This window comes from Solanum dulcamara, chromosome 11, assembly GCF_947179165.1.
Source record: "Solanum dulcamara chromosome 11, daSolDulc1.2, whole genome shotgun sequence".
In the NCBI taxonomy this organism is placed as follows: Eukaryota; Viridiplantae; Streptophyta; class Magnoliopsida; order Solanales; family Solanaceae; genus Solanum; species Solanum dulcamara.
In genome coordinates, this window is record NC_077247.1 from 57,660,945 (window position 1) to 57,677,783 (window position 16,839).

The 16,839-nt window shown below is 35.9% G+C and overlaps 1 protein-coding gene across 1 annotated transcript; it reads left to right on the plus strand.

Moving 5' to 3' along the window:
• The first annotated feature begins 6,895 nt into the window (after positions 1 to 6,895).
• LOC129872748 (secreted RxLR effector protein 161-like) lies at positions 6,896 to 7,561 on the plus strand. Its single transcript, XM_055947661.1, has one exon. The coding sequence runs from the start codon at positions 6,896 to 6,898 to the stop codon at positions 7,559 to 7,561; it is 666 nt and encodes a 221-aa protein (XP_055803636.1).
• The last annotated feature ends 9,278 nt before the right edge of the window (positions 7,562 to 16,839 follow it).

Sequence of the window (16,839 nt, forward strand, 5' to 3'; positions counted from 1 at the left end):
ACGGTTTGAAGGGAAATACAGGAGTCAATGAAGCCTCCTCATAATCAGGAGGGAAAATTCTGGCTGAAAACAATTCAGGACAACAGGATGCGGACAAGACCAAACAAACGGAGACAGTTACTTTTTACAAGCTCTCCTTTGTTAGTTTATTGATATAGTTTGGATGATCATTGAAACTATTGCAACTATCGGCAATGGATTGTCCCTGCCCATTATGACGATTCTTTTTGGAGAATGGACCGACTCCTTTAGACAAAATAAAAATAACAAAGATGTGTTTGGGGTAGTCTCCAGGGTTATGCTTTGAACAGTTTTTAAATATTCTAGGTCCTTATTTTATCTATTGTTGATTGAGTGGTACCCTCCTGAAAAGGAGATCTTCTAATTTTCTGTGTAATTTCATATAGGTTTCATTGAAATTTGTCTACTTAACTTTGGGATGTGGGGGGAGCTTCATTTCTTTGTAAGTTCTCATTCCGCCTTTACTAAGCTTAGGCAATTTGAATTATTATTGAAGTTAAATTAATATGAGTGTTGTTCAGAGGTCCCTTGTTTGGATGATCTCTGGTGAAAGACAGGCTTCTCGGAGTCTCTATCTAAATCTACTTTGCAGCAAGATATAGCTTTCTGTGATAAGGAAACCAATATGGGAGAGGTGGTGGGGTGGATGTCTGGTGACACTGTTCTTATACAAGACGCAATGGGCGAGTAGGTACTCATGCTGAAAAGCAACTCTACTAGGCCCTTCTTTGTGAAACCACTACATAGTAATTTGCTTTCTACATAAAAGATCCTTTGTGAGGATATGATTGCTCTTTCTATACTTGATATTATTTCCTTAACTGCGGCAGGTATGAAAATTTGTACAGCTGATATCAACATTCCTTGCGGGCTTTGTTATTGCATGTACCAAAGGCTGGCTTCTCACACTTGTTATGTTATCCATCATTCCTCTACTTGTCATCTTTGGTGGAGTGATGTACCTCATCCTATCTAGGATGGTGTCCCGTGGACACGATGCTTATGCCAAGGCAGCAACGGTGGTTGAACAGACAATTGGCTCCTTTAAAATGGTATGTCATAAGTTTAAATTATTGTGATGCCCATGCTCTGATGAAATTTATATTGGGAGTAAAACAATCTTTGTTTCACTTTTTTTCCAGAAAATAACCACCAGTAGATGAGATGTATCTTGTTTCCTCCTCAGGCTGCATCTTTTACAGGGAGAAGAAGGTTGTGGCCAGCTATAACGTGTCCCTAATTAAAGATTTCCATTCAGGTTCAAATGCAGGGCTGGCAAGTGGATTAGGTCTTGGGTCACATTTTGCTATTATGTACTCCGGCTATGCTTTGGCTATCTGGTATGGTGCAAGGTTCATCTTGGAAAAAGGATATATTGGTGGTCAAGTTCTCAATGTTTCCGACGAGAAGCTTCTCCATTAAGCAGCCAGCGATTTGCTTTTTAAGGTACACTAATTTAACTATGCATAAGTTTGAGAGTGATTATACTAGATGCACTTAGTGTTTTTATAATAAACTAATAATAGTATAAAGGGCAGCCCGGTGCACTTAAGCTCCCGCTATGCGCAGGGTCCGGGGAAGGGCCCGACCACAAGGGTCTGTTGTACGCAGCCTTACCTTGCATATCTGCCAGAGGCTGTTTCCAAGGCTTGAACCCGTGACCTCCTGGTCACATGGCAGTAACTTTACCAGTTACTCCAAGGCTCCCCTTCAAACTAATAATAGTATAAGTGTACTAATTCGACGGGGCTTTTCAAAGCTTGCAGTACTATATTTAACATGTGCAATTGGGATAATGTACTTAAAAAGGGAAGAGATGAACCAGGGTAATACTTATAATTTTTTCTATTTTTCCTTTTGGGTGATCATCCCTTCCCTCTAAGGACGTTAAAATAGGCGGAGCGGGAGAATTGAGGAGCATAAAATGAAATTTTTTGATTAATTCCACTCCCTTTTTTAATTCTTCTTTTCGGTGTTGTAGTTTACAGATTCCTCCTTTTAGTAGTTTATTTCTTGAAATGTATTTAGCTTGAAACCATAACTCAAAATTTTATGATAAGTAAATTTTTGTAGGGAGAGTTTTCTGCAAAAAGGTGTGATGTTGGTGGCAAATTGGCGATGCATGAGAGGGATGTAAGTTCCAAATTCTATTTTTATGAACTACATTGATTTCTAAGACAACCCGGTGAATATTTCAAGTGCATGTGTTCTTTAATCCTTAACTTACTTCCATTCAATTGTTATTAGAGTAAGTCCACAGAATATTATTGTAATAACCCTTTCATTTAATGAAGGGTTAATTAAGTGGGCTGCATATTTAAATGAAGGGTCAATTGGTAATTTAACCAATAACTTTTATTATTAAAAGAACCAAAAGGAGTGGCTGTCCTTTTCAGTTAAAAGGATTCGTTTCTCCTCACAGTCCTATAGAGTAGAATTTTAGGACAGATTTTGTTTCTTTATTTTTAGAAGAAAACAAACAACTCATAGAGGAGACTCTTTGGAGTTCTGGTACAGCAAAGAAGAGTTCTCTAGACCATTGTTTTGGGAGATGATAAGCTTCAAGTAATGACATTAAATTTGTTCATAGTGGCATATACTTGTACCCCCTTTAAAATTTGCAGAAAGTAGTAATCTCTTTTTACTTTTACCATAGCTCTTAAGAATAATTGAAGCAATGATTAGAAATCAATGTTGTGATAGTGATTATGGATTGAAAATAGTTAGGCAACTATGATTCTAAGAATTTTAAGGAAATTGGAAATTTAAGCCATTTGTTTTGGCAGCAAACAGAACTGCTGCTGCTATGGCTTGGTGCAATTTTTTTTTAATATTTAATTCATGGTTTAAGGGTGAAATATTAAGGTTTAGCTCTAAGCTTAAAAGTTAGGAATATTGACACTTTACCCGACTAGTATAATTGATGTCATTAATCAATATTTTGCATAGATTGAGGCATTTGGGGGCTGTTTGGTTGGTGTTCTACGCGTGCAAGGTTGTGGAATTTTTCATTAGTGAGGTAAGTGAGACTTTAAGCTTTAGTGCTTGCTTTTCATACTTGCTTTGAAAAATGTTTTTTCTCTGCCTAGTCCATGTGTTTGGACAAGCATGTGCTTGGCAGAATTGGTGGTTTTGGATCAACCATAGATAAGCTATTTTGTGAAGAATATCAAATATTTTTATAAGTTATATGTGGTGTGATATTGAATATCTTTCTTCATTAGCGTGATATAGCTACTAGGGGCATACATAGTTGCCGTAATATGTTAGGGGCATACCTATGCTGCCGTAATATGTTGGGGGCTTTGTACATGTTGTTGTAGTATACTTTGGGGCATTATATATGCTGTCGTGGACTTGTCGGGGTGATGGGTTGATCTCCTTCACTGCCGTTTATGACAAGCTTAGAGTGTGGATTGAGTGGAAACATGTAATGCCCTTTTTGGAACATTTGGTTAGACTTATTGAGCTTTATGTTATGAAATACATTCTTGTGCATATCATTATGTGTTTATGGTATAGATGTATTTTCTAACTCTTGTTCTAGGGGTATTAGAGTAGCGAGTTGAGGATCTTACTGGGTTATATTTATATGTAGCTCATTCCTTACTTGCATGTCTATGCAGATACTGTAGCAGAGGGTGAAACTAGTGGCTAATTAGTTCGTTTGGGTGGATTTTGTCACTGAGGTGAGCCTTTGCATTGATTGTGGAGGCTACTATTTCATCTCTAGTTATTTATAGCTTACATCTTCTTTTCTTGGAGTTTGCATGCCCGACGGTTGAACTCATGTAACTCTATTAGATGCTCCATGGTTTTACTATGGGATTTGGGCTAGATATACATTATTTAAGTGTCCATTCTATTCATAAATTGATATACGATTTTGGTTTGATAACTATTTCATTTTGAGGAGTATTGATGAGTTTTGGAGTTGCACATATTTTATCTCAGTGCTTAGATAATTTGGTTAAGTGTATGGATATTTGGTTCGCCCGACAGGTGGTGATAGCTGGTGCCAGTCACATCTAGGGGGTATTTTGGGACGTGACAATTATAATCTCTTCAGTTCCGAAAAGCAGTTGCCAGTTTTCCAGCTGTTTCTCTTTGGAAACGATTTCCCTTTTCTTTTCCAATTTTTTTTCCAGACTACTTGGTTGGATGAATAGGAAATTTCTAGATCTATCTTTCAGGTTGAAGCCAAAGGAACTTTCTGTTTAGACGACTTTTGCTGCAGGATGAAGAACTCCCAAAAATTGGAAAAGTGTAAGCGCAATGGGGGCAGTTACGCTTGTTTTCAATTTGAAGCTGAAGTGCCAGAAAGCAATACTACAAGAAAGGCTCTATGCCTATTCCTAACTTCTGATTTAAGTGCTTAAAAGTTGAAACTGAAGAAAATTGAAGAGCTTGAAAAAGAGTTTCCTTATGTATTTGAACATTTGGAGAAGAGAGCATGAAGGTGACATGCATGAAGGAAGAAATAAGAATAAAACTGGAAATAAACTTGTGTTCTCTTTCTGTTTGAAAGTGGAATTTCATTTAGATGTACCATATTTGATAGTCCTATGTTGTTTTTTTAAATGAGAACACACAAAGGTATCATTAGCACTTCCCTAAATCAGCACCACTTTTTTAAGGGTCACCAATTAGTTTGCTCTATGCAATCTTTGTTTATCTCGTTAAATATATACTGAATTCAAGGAAGTTTTATGTTGTGCTTGATTGGTGGGACATCACAACTGACATCTTCTTCTCATTTGGGAAAAACTTGATCCATGTAGTTGCTTCTTATGCAACCAATGTTCTAAATGAAACTTACAAGATGACTGATTTATTACTCCAAAATAGTATTTTTAGTTTACTCTTTTAAATTCTTCATTCTTTTAAAGTGCATCTCTATTCTCCAGGTTGTGTGTACTGAAGGACCTGAGAAAATTAGAGAACTGGTTGCTATGGGTGCTCGATATGGCAATCTGCATCTAGCCAGGGAAGGGGGCCTCTGAATTGTCTATGATGCTGATATGATAGGCAGAGAGATAGAAAGGGCCCTATTAGAGGTAGTTGTTAAGAATCCTAATAGATATGTGTTTCAACACCATTTTGCTATAGATTTGTTGATCACCCAGGTAAGTTTATTCATTTATAGCAACTGTTTGCATTGGTTATTATGGTGAAAACTTTTCTGTTCTAGCATCAATTTGGTCCAAAATGAAGGGTTGTTGCTTTAATCTAATTAAAGTTGGCATTCTTCTTTTGCTTATGTGTCATAGTTGACTCAAATGACATGCATTCAAACAATTGCTATGTTGGTGATCTCTGGTTCTTTCGCTATTAACTTTTATCGTTCTTTGGGTTTAAAGATATTCATGTATTATGATGTATGAATTTGTGTAGGTGCATTGATCATGATTCTGAAGATGTACCAATGGCATTTAACAAAGTTGCTACTTGACTACATTTGATTTGTATGTTGTGAATACTGTACAGAGATTTGCATATGCCACTGTTTGTGATACTTGACTTCATATAGATACCTGAAAAATATTAGATGTTATACCTGTAGAAGTGCTCCCTGAAGCTCTATTATGTTTTAAATATAATTTCTCATCAAAATGGGAATTCAATGAGTTGTTAAACTTGTGCTTGTCTTACATTTTTATTTTCCTATTGGTTTATCTTTTTCTTTTTAAAGATTCACTGGCCTGTTCTGATGAAAAATGTTGTCAATAACTTTAAATCTGAAAACTTGATTCCAACAGATATACTTAGCACATGGTAAGTAACAGAGAAACTTTATGAAAAGGTACACAGGAAATTATTTCCTAAAAGTGCTACCTGGAGGACAACTGAAAAACTTGAATTAGTTCACACGGATGTGTGTGGACCTATACAGACATCATCTTTAGGACGAAACAAATATTTTGTTCTCTTTATTGATGACTTAACAAGGATGACTTGGGTGTATTTTTTGAGTAGCAAGTCTCAAGTATTTTCAGTTTTTAAGAAATTTAAAGCTTTTGTTGAAAGACAAAGTGGTTGTAAGCTGAAGTCTTTAAGATCAGACAATGGTGGTGAATACACTTCAAATGAGTTCAATAAGTATTGTGAAGATATGGGGATTGATCACAAGTTGACATTAAGTTATTCACACGAACAAAATGGAGTCTCGGAGAGGAAGAACATGACTGTTATTGAAATGGCTAGATGTTTATTGCTTGAAAAGAAACTACCGCAAAGCTTTTGGGCAGAAGTTGTTTATACTTTAGTGTATTTGTTAAATAGGCTACCAACTAAAGTTTTGGATGAAAAAACTCTTATTGAGGTTTGGAGTGGAATAAAACCATATGTCAAACACTTAAAAATCTTTGGTTCGATTTGCTATTCTCATGTTCCTTCAGTCAAAAAAAGCAAACATGAACCAAAAGGTGAATTGGGGATCTTTATTGGTTATTCATCGCAAGCCAAAGGTTATAGAGTTTTCAGCTTGCAAAGAAAAAGTATTTCCATCAAAAGAGATGTAGTAGTAGATGAGCATGCTTATTGGAATTGGGATGAGGAGCAAATTGAGAAAGATAATGCAGATTTTCAGAACTTGCGTCCGCTGCATGAAATCCAATCATTTGGCTCTGAAAATTTGGAAAAAAATGAAGAATCAGATGGGGAATCCTCACTTGATTCGCCCATTTTAAAAACAAAGTCCCTTTCTGAGATATATGAAAGATGTAATGTTGCAATCTCGAAATCAAAGACATGAAGTTTGGATTGAAGCTATGAAAAAGAAGATTGGTATGATAGAGAAAAATGACACTTGGAAGCTGATGGAATCTTCATTTCACAAAGAAAATATGCATGGGATATTCTTAAAAGATTCAAGATGGAGAGATGCAAACCTGTATTGACCCCATTGATTCACAATAAAAAGATTTCAAAGTTTGAAGAAGGTGATAGGGCTGATCCTGCAGTTTATAGAAGTTTAATAGGTAGTTTGCTGTATTTGACAGCAACAAGATATGATCTCATGTTCGCCACAAGTCTTCTGTCTAGATTTATGCATGCTCCAAGTCAAGTTCATCTTGGTGTCGCTAAGCAAACATTGAGGTATATCAAGGGAACTGTTGATTATGGTATTTGGTTTAAAAAGGAAGAGCAAGGGAAATCGATGGGTTATTCAAATAGTGATTGGGTAGGAAGCGTTCATGATATGAAAAGCACTTCTGGATATGCTTTTACACTTGGTTCATGCATGTTCTCATTGAATTCAAAGAAGCTAGAGGTGGTAGCTCAATCTTCTGCAGAAGTTAAATACATCGCTGCTGCTGGTACAACAAATCAGGCTCTATGGTTAAGAAAGATTCTATGTGATCTGGAGCAAAATGACATTGAAGCTACTATCATTAAGGTTGACAACAAGTTAACAATATCTATGGCCAAAAGTCTTGTGCAACATGGTCGTAGCAAGCATATAAATGTGAAGTTTCACGCTATCATGCAAGCAGAGAAGGATGGCGAAGTTAAACTTGTTCATTGCAACTCAGATTAACAGATTGCAGACATCATGACCAAGGCTCTTTCTAAGGGGAAATTTGAAGTTCTAAGGCTCCAAGAAAAATCTCAAGGAGAAGTGTTAGAAAATGAGATTTTTTTAGATAGTCTTTATTCTAATAGTTCTCTTTTTGAATATTATGTTTAGTTTGTAAAGGAAAGATAGTCCTTGTTTTATGGAATATGTTTTGTAAGAAAGTCAATAGTGGTTGGATAGGTATGGTCTCTACTTTTGAAAAGATTATATAGTTATATGTTTCTAAGCCTTTTGTAATATACCATATGAATGAAAAAAAGTTCTGTTGAACCTTATTTTTCTTATAAGTTTAAAAGTCTAACACAAATGAGCACCCGAATTTGGCAACATCTATCCATTATGGAATTTCTAGTTTACATGTAAGTTTCACATTTCTGAACAACTAATTATAGTTAATGTTGTTGTTGGATATGTTCATTGGTCTCAAACCAAGTATCATACTCACTAGCTGTCACGATCCGACCTAGGGCCTAGTCGTAACACGGAGATCGAAACTCCGAAGGGCTCCAACCAAGCCGCTTGTTCATATCATAAGCATATACAAGGTAAAGTAAAAGCAGAAACATCATAAGAGAGTCTAAACCATAAATAGAAGATGAAGAATGTCACATGACAACATAGACTCGGAACATTTGTCCAACTAGATGCTTCTACTCATAAACATGGGCGGGGGCTAAGACATGTCCCTATCTCACCCTCAAAATGAAACTTAACAAAAACTCTTTGAAAACAATAACCAATTCGACGACTAGTCCCCGATAAATAAGGACTCACCACCTACACCGCCGGATAGAAAAGTTTAACTAGCCACGTGGATGAATATGTTCTTCAACCTCAACCCCTACATTATGAGACAATGTAGGCAAAAATTATGCATTAATACGTTGGAATGTACTAAGTATGATGGCATGACATGCAATATGAATCATAAGATACAATGATCAAGATATACGTGATAAAAAGGTTAAGTAAAGTCATGAGGAATACCGTGATGATCAAAGCATTCAAAGGACATAGTTAAAGATCATAAAGTAGCATAATAGTCATTAAACATATGTGGAATAAGAACCATAATCGACATTACAACCATGCGAGCTATGACATGGAATCTCATTGTCTCTCCATACAACGAAAAAAAGGAAATCTACTTGCCAAGGTAAACTCTACCCCACTAGGCGGGTCATACATACACTATCTATGTGGATCCACTAGCTAGGCCAAAAAGAGAAATTTGATGTTGACACGTAGTTATGAGTAGGGGTGGGCGTTCGGTATTCGGTTCGGTATTTTCAAAATTTAGATTCGATAATTCGGTAATCGGTAATTCAAAGTATATACCAAATACCGAACTTTCAAACTTTGGTTCGGTAATTCGGTAATCGGTAAATAAAAATTCGGTTCGGTACGGTATTCGGTAATACCCAAATTTCTGCATCTTATAAGATCAACACAAATGCAAGCACCTGAAGATGAAATGAACAATAATTCTGCACAGGAACAAGTTAACATAAACAAAATGAGATCAAGTACGAGTCATCTGCGATTGACAGTACTTTGCATTAATAATAGATATACAAAAGTCATCCACTTCCTACAAGCTGGCTTGAACTTTCAGGCTTGTAGATGAAATGAACAATAATTTTGCACACATTTCTAGTAACCCCTTATACTCCAAACACTATTACAGAGTAATCCATTGTTCTCACCAATCTAGAAAGAAACAAATCGAGTGAATTGAGGTGAGTGAGCTACTTCACAAAATAATGTACTTCTAAATAAATTCAAATCCATATCAATGCAGTGAGCTCCCTAACAATTAAAATTCATTTTCAAAATCTTTCTGCAGAGTAACATAAATCATGAAAATGACAAATGAACAAAAAAAGGCCACACAGCTAAGAACCATTATAATATACATATATATTACACGAGTTAAAACTTCGACGCAAAAGATCAACCAAGACAAAATTCAAATCATTCTCCGTGTTGGCCTTTGAGTGTTTGTTATGGAATGAATCACTGTGCCATATTTAACAGTCAACAGCACTTGCAACAGCATACAACATGCAACAACAACAACAACAATGATTCAGCTGCAACACACAACAACAACAAACAACATAAGCTGCAACACTACCTGCAGCAGCAGCAACTACACACAACAACACCACCAGCTGAAGCAGCTCCAAAATCAGAAGTCAGAAACAGTAGCAGCAGAGGAAATAGAGTCCAAAATTTGCTTTTACTGTTTTTCAGCTTGAACAATGCAAGTCAATATCATCCATAGCTAAAAAGAATTTAAAACGTGTCAACAATTAAACAAAGTAAAAAAATATAAAAATAAAATACAAAAACTGAAAAACATACCAAGTTCAAGTTTCATAAGATCATTAAAATCTTCTTCAACATTTATGGGATAAGGCTCATTTCGATGCCAATCTTGAAGACAAATAACAGCTTGCACCAATTTTGGAGTCAAAGAACTCCTAAATGAATCAAGAATACGGCCCCCGGTGCTAAAGGCACATTCCGATGCCACACTAGAAATTGGAATTGCCAACACATCACGAGCCATCTCGGAAAGAATTTTATATCTAGGGAATGAGCTTTCCACCACGACAAGATATCAAAATTGTCGTCATCATCATTCGGCTCTAGTTCTTCACTAAGATACTTTTCCAACTCCGACTTACCACCCAAACCTGCACCATCTTGTTTGTTCCTCTTCATTTGGATCCTATTTCTCACTTTTGTTGATTTTGTGCTATTGTTAGATATAGATAAATCCGATGTCTGACCCGATAAATCAAAAAGAGAAGATGAGCGTCGAGATGCATTAGAGAATTTTGCTACATACTCTTCAAACATAGATTTCATGTAAGTCACCATTTCATCTTTTATTTCATTCCCTTTATCATCTCCAAACATATCCTCAAGTGCGTCGCCAACATACTCAAGTTTGTTACGAGGATCTAAGATAGAGGCAATAAAAAGCACTTTATTCATTTTTTCAGGAGCACCCCAATACTTGACAAACTTTTCTTTCATTTTTCTCCCATTTTTGCCAAAGAAGGATCATTGTCTTCCATACACTCTCTTAAATGATTGTGAAGCTCAACTATATCTTCAAAGTGACCATTAGAAGTGACGTAGAGTGAACCTGAAACCTTCTCAGTTAGATCATAAAACCTTTTAAGAAATATTATCATATTTCTCACCTTTTGCCAATCATCACTTTCAAGTACACCTGCAACACTTCCATCTTCACAAACATGATTAGCAAGATAAGTTGACAATCCACCATCTTCAAGATCAAACCTATCAAATGCACTCTCAAAATATTGTGCGGCATCCAACATCAAGTAGGTCGAATTCCACCGGGTTGAAACATCTAAACATAATGACTTCTTACTGTCTATATTTTTTAATTCACAACATTCCGCAAATTTTCTAATTCTTGTGGCAGATTGTCTAACATATTTTACCATTTGCCTAACACGTTTGATAGATGGACCAACTTCTTTCATGCCATCTTGCACAATAAGATTCAAAATGTGAGCCATACATCTCACGTGTAAATGGTTGCCACATTTCATGTTAGATCCCCAATTAACCATTTGTTTGTGTAACTCTTTCACCATGACATCATTAGAAGAAGCATTATCTACAGTTATAGTGATTATTTTCTCCAATTTCCAATCAAGCAAACACTTACTAATACAACGGGCCATTTCGTCACCCTTATGACTCGTAACAACCTGAAAGTTTAAAATTCGTTTATGCAAAAGCCAATCACTATCAATAAAGTGTATTGTCAAACACATATAATTTATTCTCTGTATAGAAGTCCATGTGTCGGTGGTTAGACAAACTCTCGGTGATGTTTCTTTCAAATACTTCATAAACTTTTGTCTCTCTTCACCAAAAACTACATAACAATCCCTAGTCACTGTTCTACGAGAGGGAACTCGGAATAAAGGTTGGGTTTTTTTCATAAACATCTTAAAACCTTCCTTTTCAACAAAACGAAAAGGAAGCTCATCAAGGATTAACATCTCAATTAAAGCCCTTCGAGATACCTCTTGATCAAAAGTCCAAATTGTCCCATCACGCATTTCACCTTCTAATGGAAAGTTTAAATTTGATTGTTTATACTTAGAATTGGAAGTGCTAACCTTATTTGGATTTTTAGGACAAGTTTTCAAATGTTTATTCAGTCCACTTGTTCCATTTTTAGTTGAATCAGCTAAGAGAACTTTACCACAATGCTTGCACTTTGCTTTATTAATTCCATCTTCTATGAGCTTATCATAATGCGGCCAAGCAGCAGATCTTGATTCAATAGCTTTCCTCTTCACAGCCACTGATTCCGGTGTTGAATCAAGAGACTCAGTAAGAGCCAGAGGTGCGACATTGGTTGTTCGACTTGATTTATCTTCCATCTAAACATAAAAGAGATTACAAATGTTATAAGACATAAATTGGAAGTGTAAAACAAATTAAAAAAAGAACAGATATCATCTTGCTCACCTCTGAATAGTGAATTCTGATAGAACAATTTGCGCTAAACCTATGAAATTATTAAACACAATATGTAATTATTTCCCCGGACCCTGCGCATAGCGGGAGCTTAAGTGCACCGGGCTGCCCCTTTAATATGTAATTATTTCAAAATATAAGGAGAATTAGTAAATATAGTATAAATATTTGCGTAATTATGTAATTTTTCCTATAAAAAGTTGTGAAAATTTATTATGTGTAGCATCTGCTTATGGTCATAAAACACTAAAAGAACAAAAAATGACTATTGACAAGTGATGCCTCACTGTAATGATTCTGTTAATTAGGAAAGGTTAGCTAAAGGTCAATTTCTTTTGCTGCTAATAAAAAGGAAAAGCTCATAGTGAGTTTTTATTCACTTGTAAGCAAGAAGTTCAGTTAAATATCAGTGTTGGTCAATAAGCCAAGGGGATTATACAAGGAAGAAACTTTACAATCTCTGCTCGTGAATCACTAAAAGTCAGGAGAAAGATTCAATTATAGAAAGGAAAAGGAAAATAAAATTGAATGTTGTTACTGTGTAGCATAGTATGCTAATGCAACTAATCTCAATCTCTCAGGGAAAGAAGGCACTAACCTGTCACCTATATACCTTTTCTGTGTGAAATAGCCAAGAAAAAGCTCCTCAGCAAGATTATTTTGCTTGTCAAGCCCCTGTTGTCCTGCGAAATATAGTAGCCATGTCAAGAGAGGCAAAACTGTGACTGCAGTGAATCTCAATTCCTTTTGTTCAAGCTTAATGTCCTTTATCTTTCTAAACCAAAAACCTTTTCTCTAGTAATAACAAACTCACAGTAAGAATCAGGCAGATGTGGAGCAAAAGCAACGCGTATAAACCTCCGAGTTTGTGTACTCTCCAACTCTCCAAAAGCTTTGGGGTCGGTACAGTATTCTTTAGAGTACTCTCCAACCAGTCTGAAAATTGAGAAATCATGGAATATGTCAATCCATAGACATATGAAGACTGAAGAGTGGTCGGAAGTTTCTAGTTTGTATTTGTCATTTGTGAACTATGAAGACTGAAGAGTGAAGTGGGCGTTCACTTAGGGAGTTAGGGACTTAGGGTTACTTAGGAGTTAGGAGTTAGGATTTAATTTGGGTTTGGTCTTTGGACCTAAACATTTATGGATAATGGGCCTTTTGCCCTTTTCTATACTCCTTTAGGCTTTAGCCCAACAGAATATATCAATATAATGGGCTGCTAATTCTCATTTAAATTCGGTATTCAGTAAATTACCGAATACCGAACGGTATAAAAATAAATATCGAATACCGAACCCGAATACCGAAAATATTATTTTTGGTACCGAATACCGAACCGAATTCTCGAATTATCGAATACCGAAATACCGAATTAGCCGGTTCGGTTCGGTAATTCGGTTTTCGGTATTTTATGCCCACCCCTAGTTATGAGACAAGAGACTTTATATAAGAACCCTATATTTCGAGCCCCACCTCAAGTTCACATTCGATGCTAAGTCAAATCTCACGAAATACATACATAGCATAGAAATAGTAATGAACATATATCATAGTCATGACCATAGGTTTGAAATCATAGAGTAGCTCATTTTCATAACATAAGTGCAATGCGGGTATTGTCCTTCCACATTACAAATCATGCATACATAATTCATATCATAAGGCCTTAAGTCACCTTTTTCCCAATTTGCATGAAGAAAGCATAATTTGAAACATACTTGAATGGTCATACTTGAAAGCAAGTTCATGTAATGGAGGAGTAATTCATGCTTGGTTGAGAGGTTAAATCATAATTGAAATGTAATTCATGCACTTCGATGAGTAGTTGATGAGAAATAAGAATCAACAAAAAAAAGAATTTTATCACATACGTTGCATTTGGTGAATGCGTTTTATAGAAAACTGGGTGATGGTGCTATAGTGGCGTGTCGCGCCAAGGTGTGAAACACTGGGCGCTCTGCATGCACTATAGTGGCACGTCGCACCGGGGAGCAAACTATAGAGACACATTCCTGACGCGATAGGGCGCGCCGCCCCAGTATTTTTCCAGCAAATAGTTTTCATCCCCTATAATGAGATCCTAAACCCCAATTAACAATATAATGAATATATATGAAGACTCTACCAATCCCAAGCAATTATCAATTAATTTATACCAAAAATGGATTTGAATTCACAAAATACATCATAGCTCATGTAATTGAAGTTGAAATTAAGAAGATTCAAAGTTTTAATTGAAACTCATGAAAGATTTAAGAAATTCTTTGGGCTCCATAGGTGAAAGGTACTCATGGATGAATCCCACGTACCTGGAATACAAATTATGAAGAAAACTTGAAGAAGAACTTGAAGATCAAATGGAGAATTTAAGAAGATTCTTGTTAGGTCTTCAATGGAGGTCTAGAGAGCCCTTTTGTAGAGAGAAGATTTTTAGGATGGGTGATTAGTGAATGAATGAGGAAAAATTAAGAGCTTTGGGAATTAAATAGGTTGGAACCTAGCCCAAAAACTGTCTAGATTCATTCCTCCTATAAAAATAGGGAAAAGACTACTTTGCCCTTAATGAAAATCTCCCTTATCCTACCAATGGATTCACCAAAGCTAATTATTCATCTTATTATGCCGTACTCTATCTTTCTCACACTCGGGATATTACACTAGTAGTTACATGATGTTGTCACAGCCACCCCCGATGTCGATCTGCAGTATTAGTTTGAGAAAATCGTTTGGTTTTTAACCTAGAGCGAGGGTTCAATCCCCGTCATTCGCCCATCAATAAATGGGTTGTTTGTTTCGGAATCCCTAGTATTTTACATTAGAGTTTACTAGCGATAGGTAGCACACCCAGTTTGTTGGTCACATGATGTTACTGGGATGTCTCATTACTATTGCTATAAATGTTATGCACCTTGAAAGATAGATTTATTTATTACCTTTATTGTGTTGTAATTACTAATGCTTCCCTGTCAAGGTAGATGTAATTGTGTCTAGTTGCTGGCTTTCACTTTATATTTGTTTGCTTTTTACTGCATCAAGTACTATATAAATAAATTTCAGTATTTCTCCAATAAGATATAAACATCAGTATAGTTGTCCAAATTCCAAACAAACTCTTCAAATTAAAATATCAGGCATGATTATGTTTTTTATAGCTTCACTATGATTTTTAAACTCATATTGGTTATGTTTAAGGTGAACACAAAAGTTTTAGGCTATTATGAAAAATTCTCCTGTTGTTGGTTGCAGGTTTCTAACAAACTTGCTCCGGTCAAACGAAGATCTGCTTGATAATTCGACATTCATCTCTAAGTCCACATAAGTTGCCACCTCAGAAATACAAACATACAAGTGATAAACCAAAGGTGAGAAGTATAATTTTATGTGAGATATTTAGTAGTTCGCGGGCATGCTATGGTTGATAGACCAAAAGTTTAAATCAAATAAGATAAACACAGATCATATGTAAAGATTGCAAGTATGGGTATCCTTTTGGTGAAAATGCTATTGAATCTTCTTGTTGAAGGGCATTTTAGCAACATGGGGGCTGGGGGGAGCCTTCCCCCAAGGAAAACCTATAGTCCATATTTTCCTCTAATCCAAGTAAAACACTGAAAAATTTAACATGACTATAATATTTATTTATGTAGGCACCTTTTTTCATGGATAAAGAAAACGCTTCTGGTGTACTAAGGTCAAAAGTCATCATCATTCCAAGGGATTGGGTTCGTCCAATCGCAGAATTTCCACTAGGGGTTGATTCATCTATGGACAGTAAGCTTTCTTTCTTAATGAGTGTTCCTTTCGTTTATTGGTTAAGTTGGATTCTAATAGATGTATAAGTCGATTATCATAGTTACATGTAATGTTTTAGTGGATTACTTAATATCTAGTACCATTTTATGTCTGCTCCATCAAGATTCCATTTTCTTAAGCTGAAAGCGTGGAATCTCTAATAGTTCAAATTAAAACCAATTAACTTCATGGATTGGTGATTCTTTACAAGACTTTGGACACTAGAAAAGTTATCATTTTTTATCTATTTGAGTATATCCAAGGATATAAAAGTTGACTTGCTATTTTACAAGTTCCAAGAATTAAGAACCAAACTAACCAAGTTTGTTATTTAATTGCGTAATAATTCCCTTTTGTGTTTAAAATGTAGGGCATGACAGAGACAAAGTTGGCGATAAGCCCAAGTTAGAGCCTGAAGAGATGCATCATGTTTATTATTATGGTGATGATAAGGATGTGGATGGCATAATGTTGAAGCTCCAACGTGGTAATTACTACGCAGTTCCTCCTATGGAGGAGTTGATATCAAAGGAAAAGGAAGAAGTTGGTTTTGTTGCCATGTGAAGGACTTTGTGGTAGGAAGACATGGGATGAAAGCATCGAGTTCTTGGGAGAAACAGATGTCCGGAAGGTTGATCTTGATTCTGCTGTACAGTTTAATCACCGTAAGGTGATCTTCTATATGGATGAGAGCCAAAAACCTCCAATTGGACAAGGCCTCAACAAGCCAGCTGAGATAACTCTTCTTAACGTCAGATGCATCAACAAATTGACTAGGAAGAAATACAGGACCAATGGTCAACAAGTACAGAGATATGCATATTAAGAAAACAGTAAAGCAAGATGCAGAATTTGTTTCTTTTGATTCAGTGGAAATTTAGAGTATCACACTTCTAATTGTGAGT

What these genes read in the sequence shown, in the direction of transcription:
- LOC129872748 (XM_055947661.1), top strand. Translation starts at nt 6,896, where the DNA reads ATGGAGAGATGCAAACCTGTATTGACCCCATTGATTCACAATAAAAAG.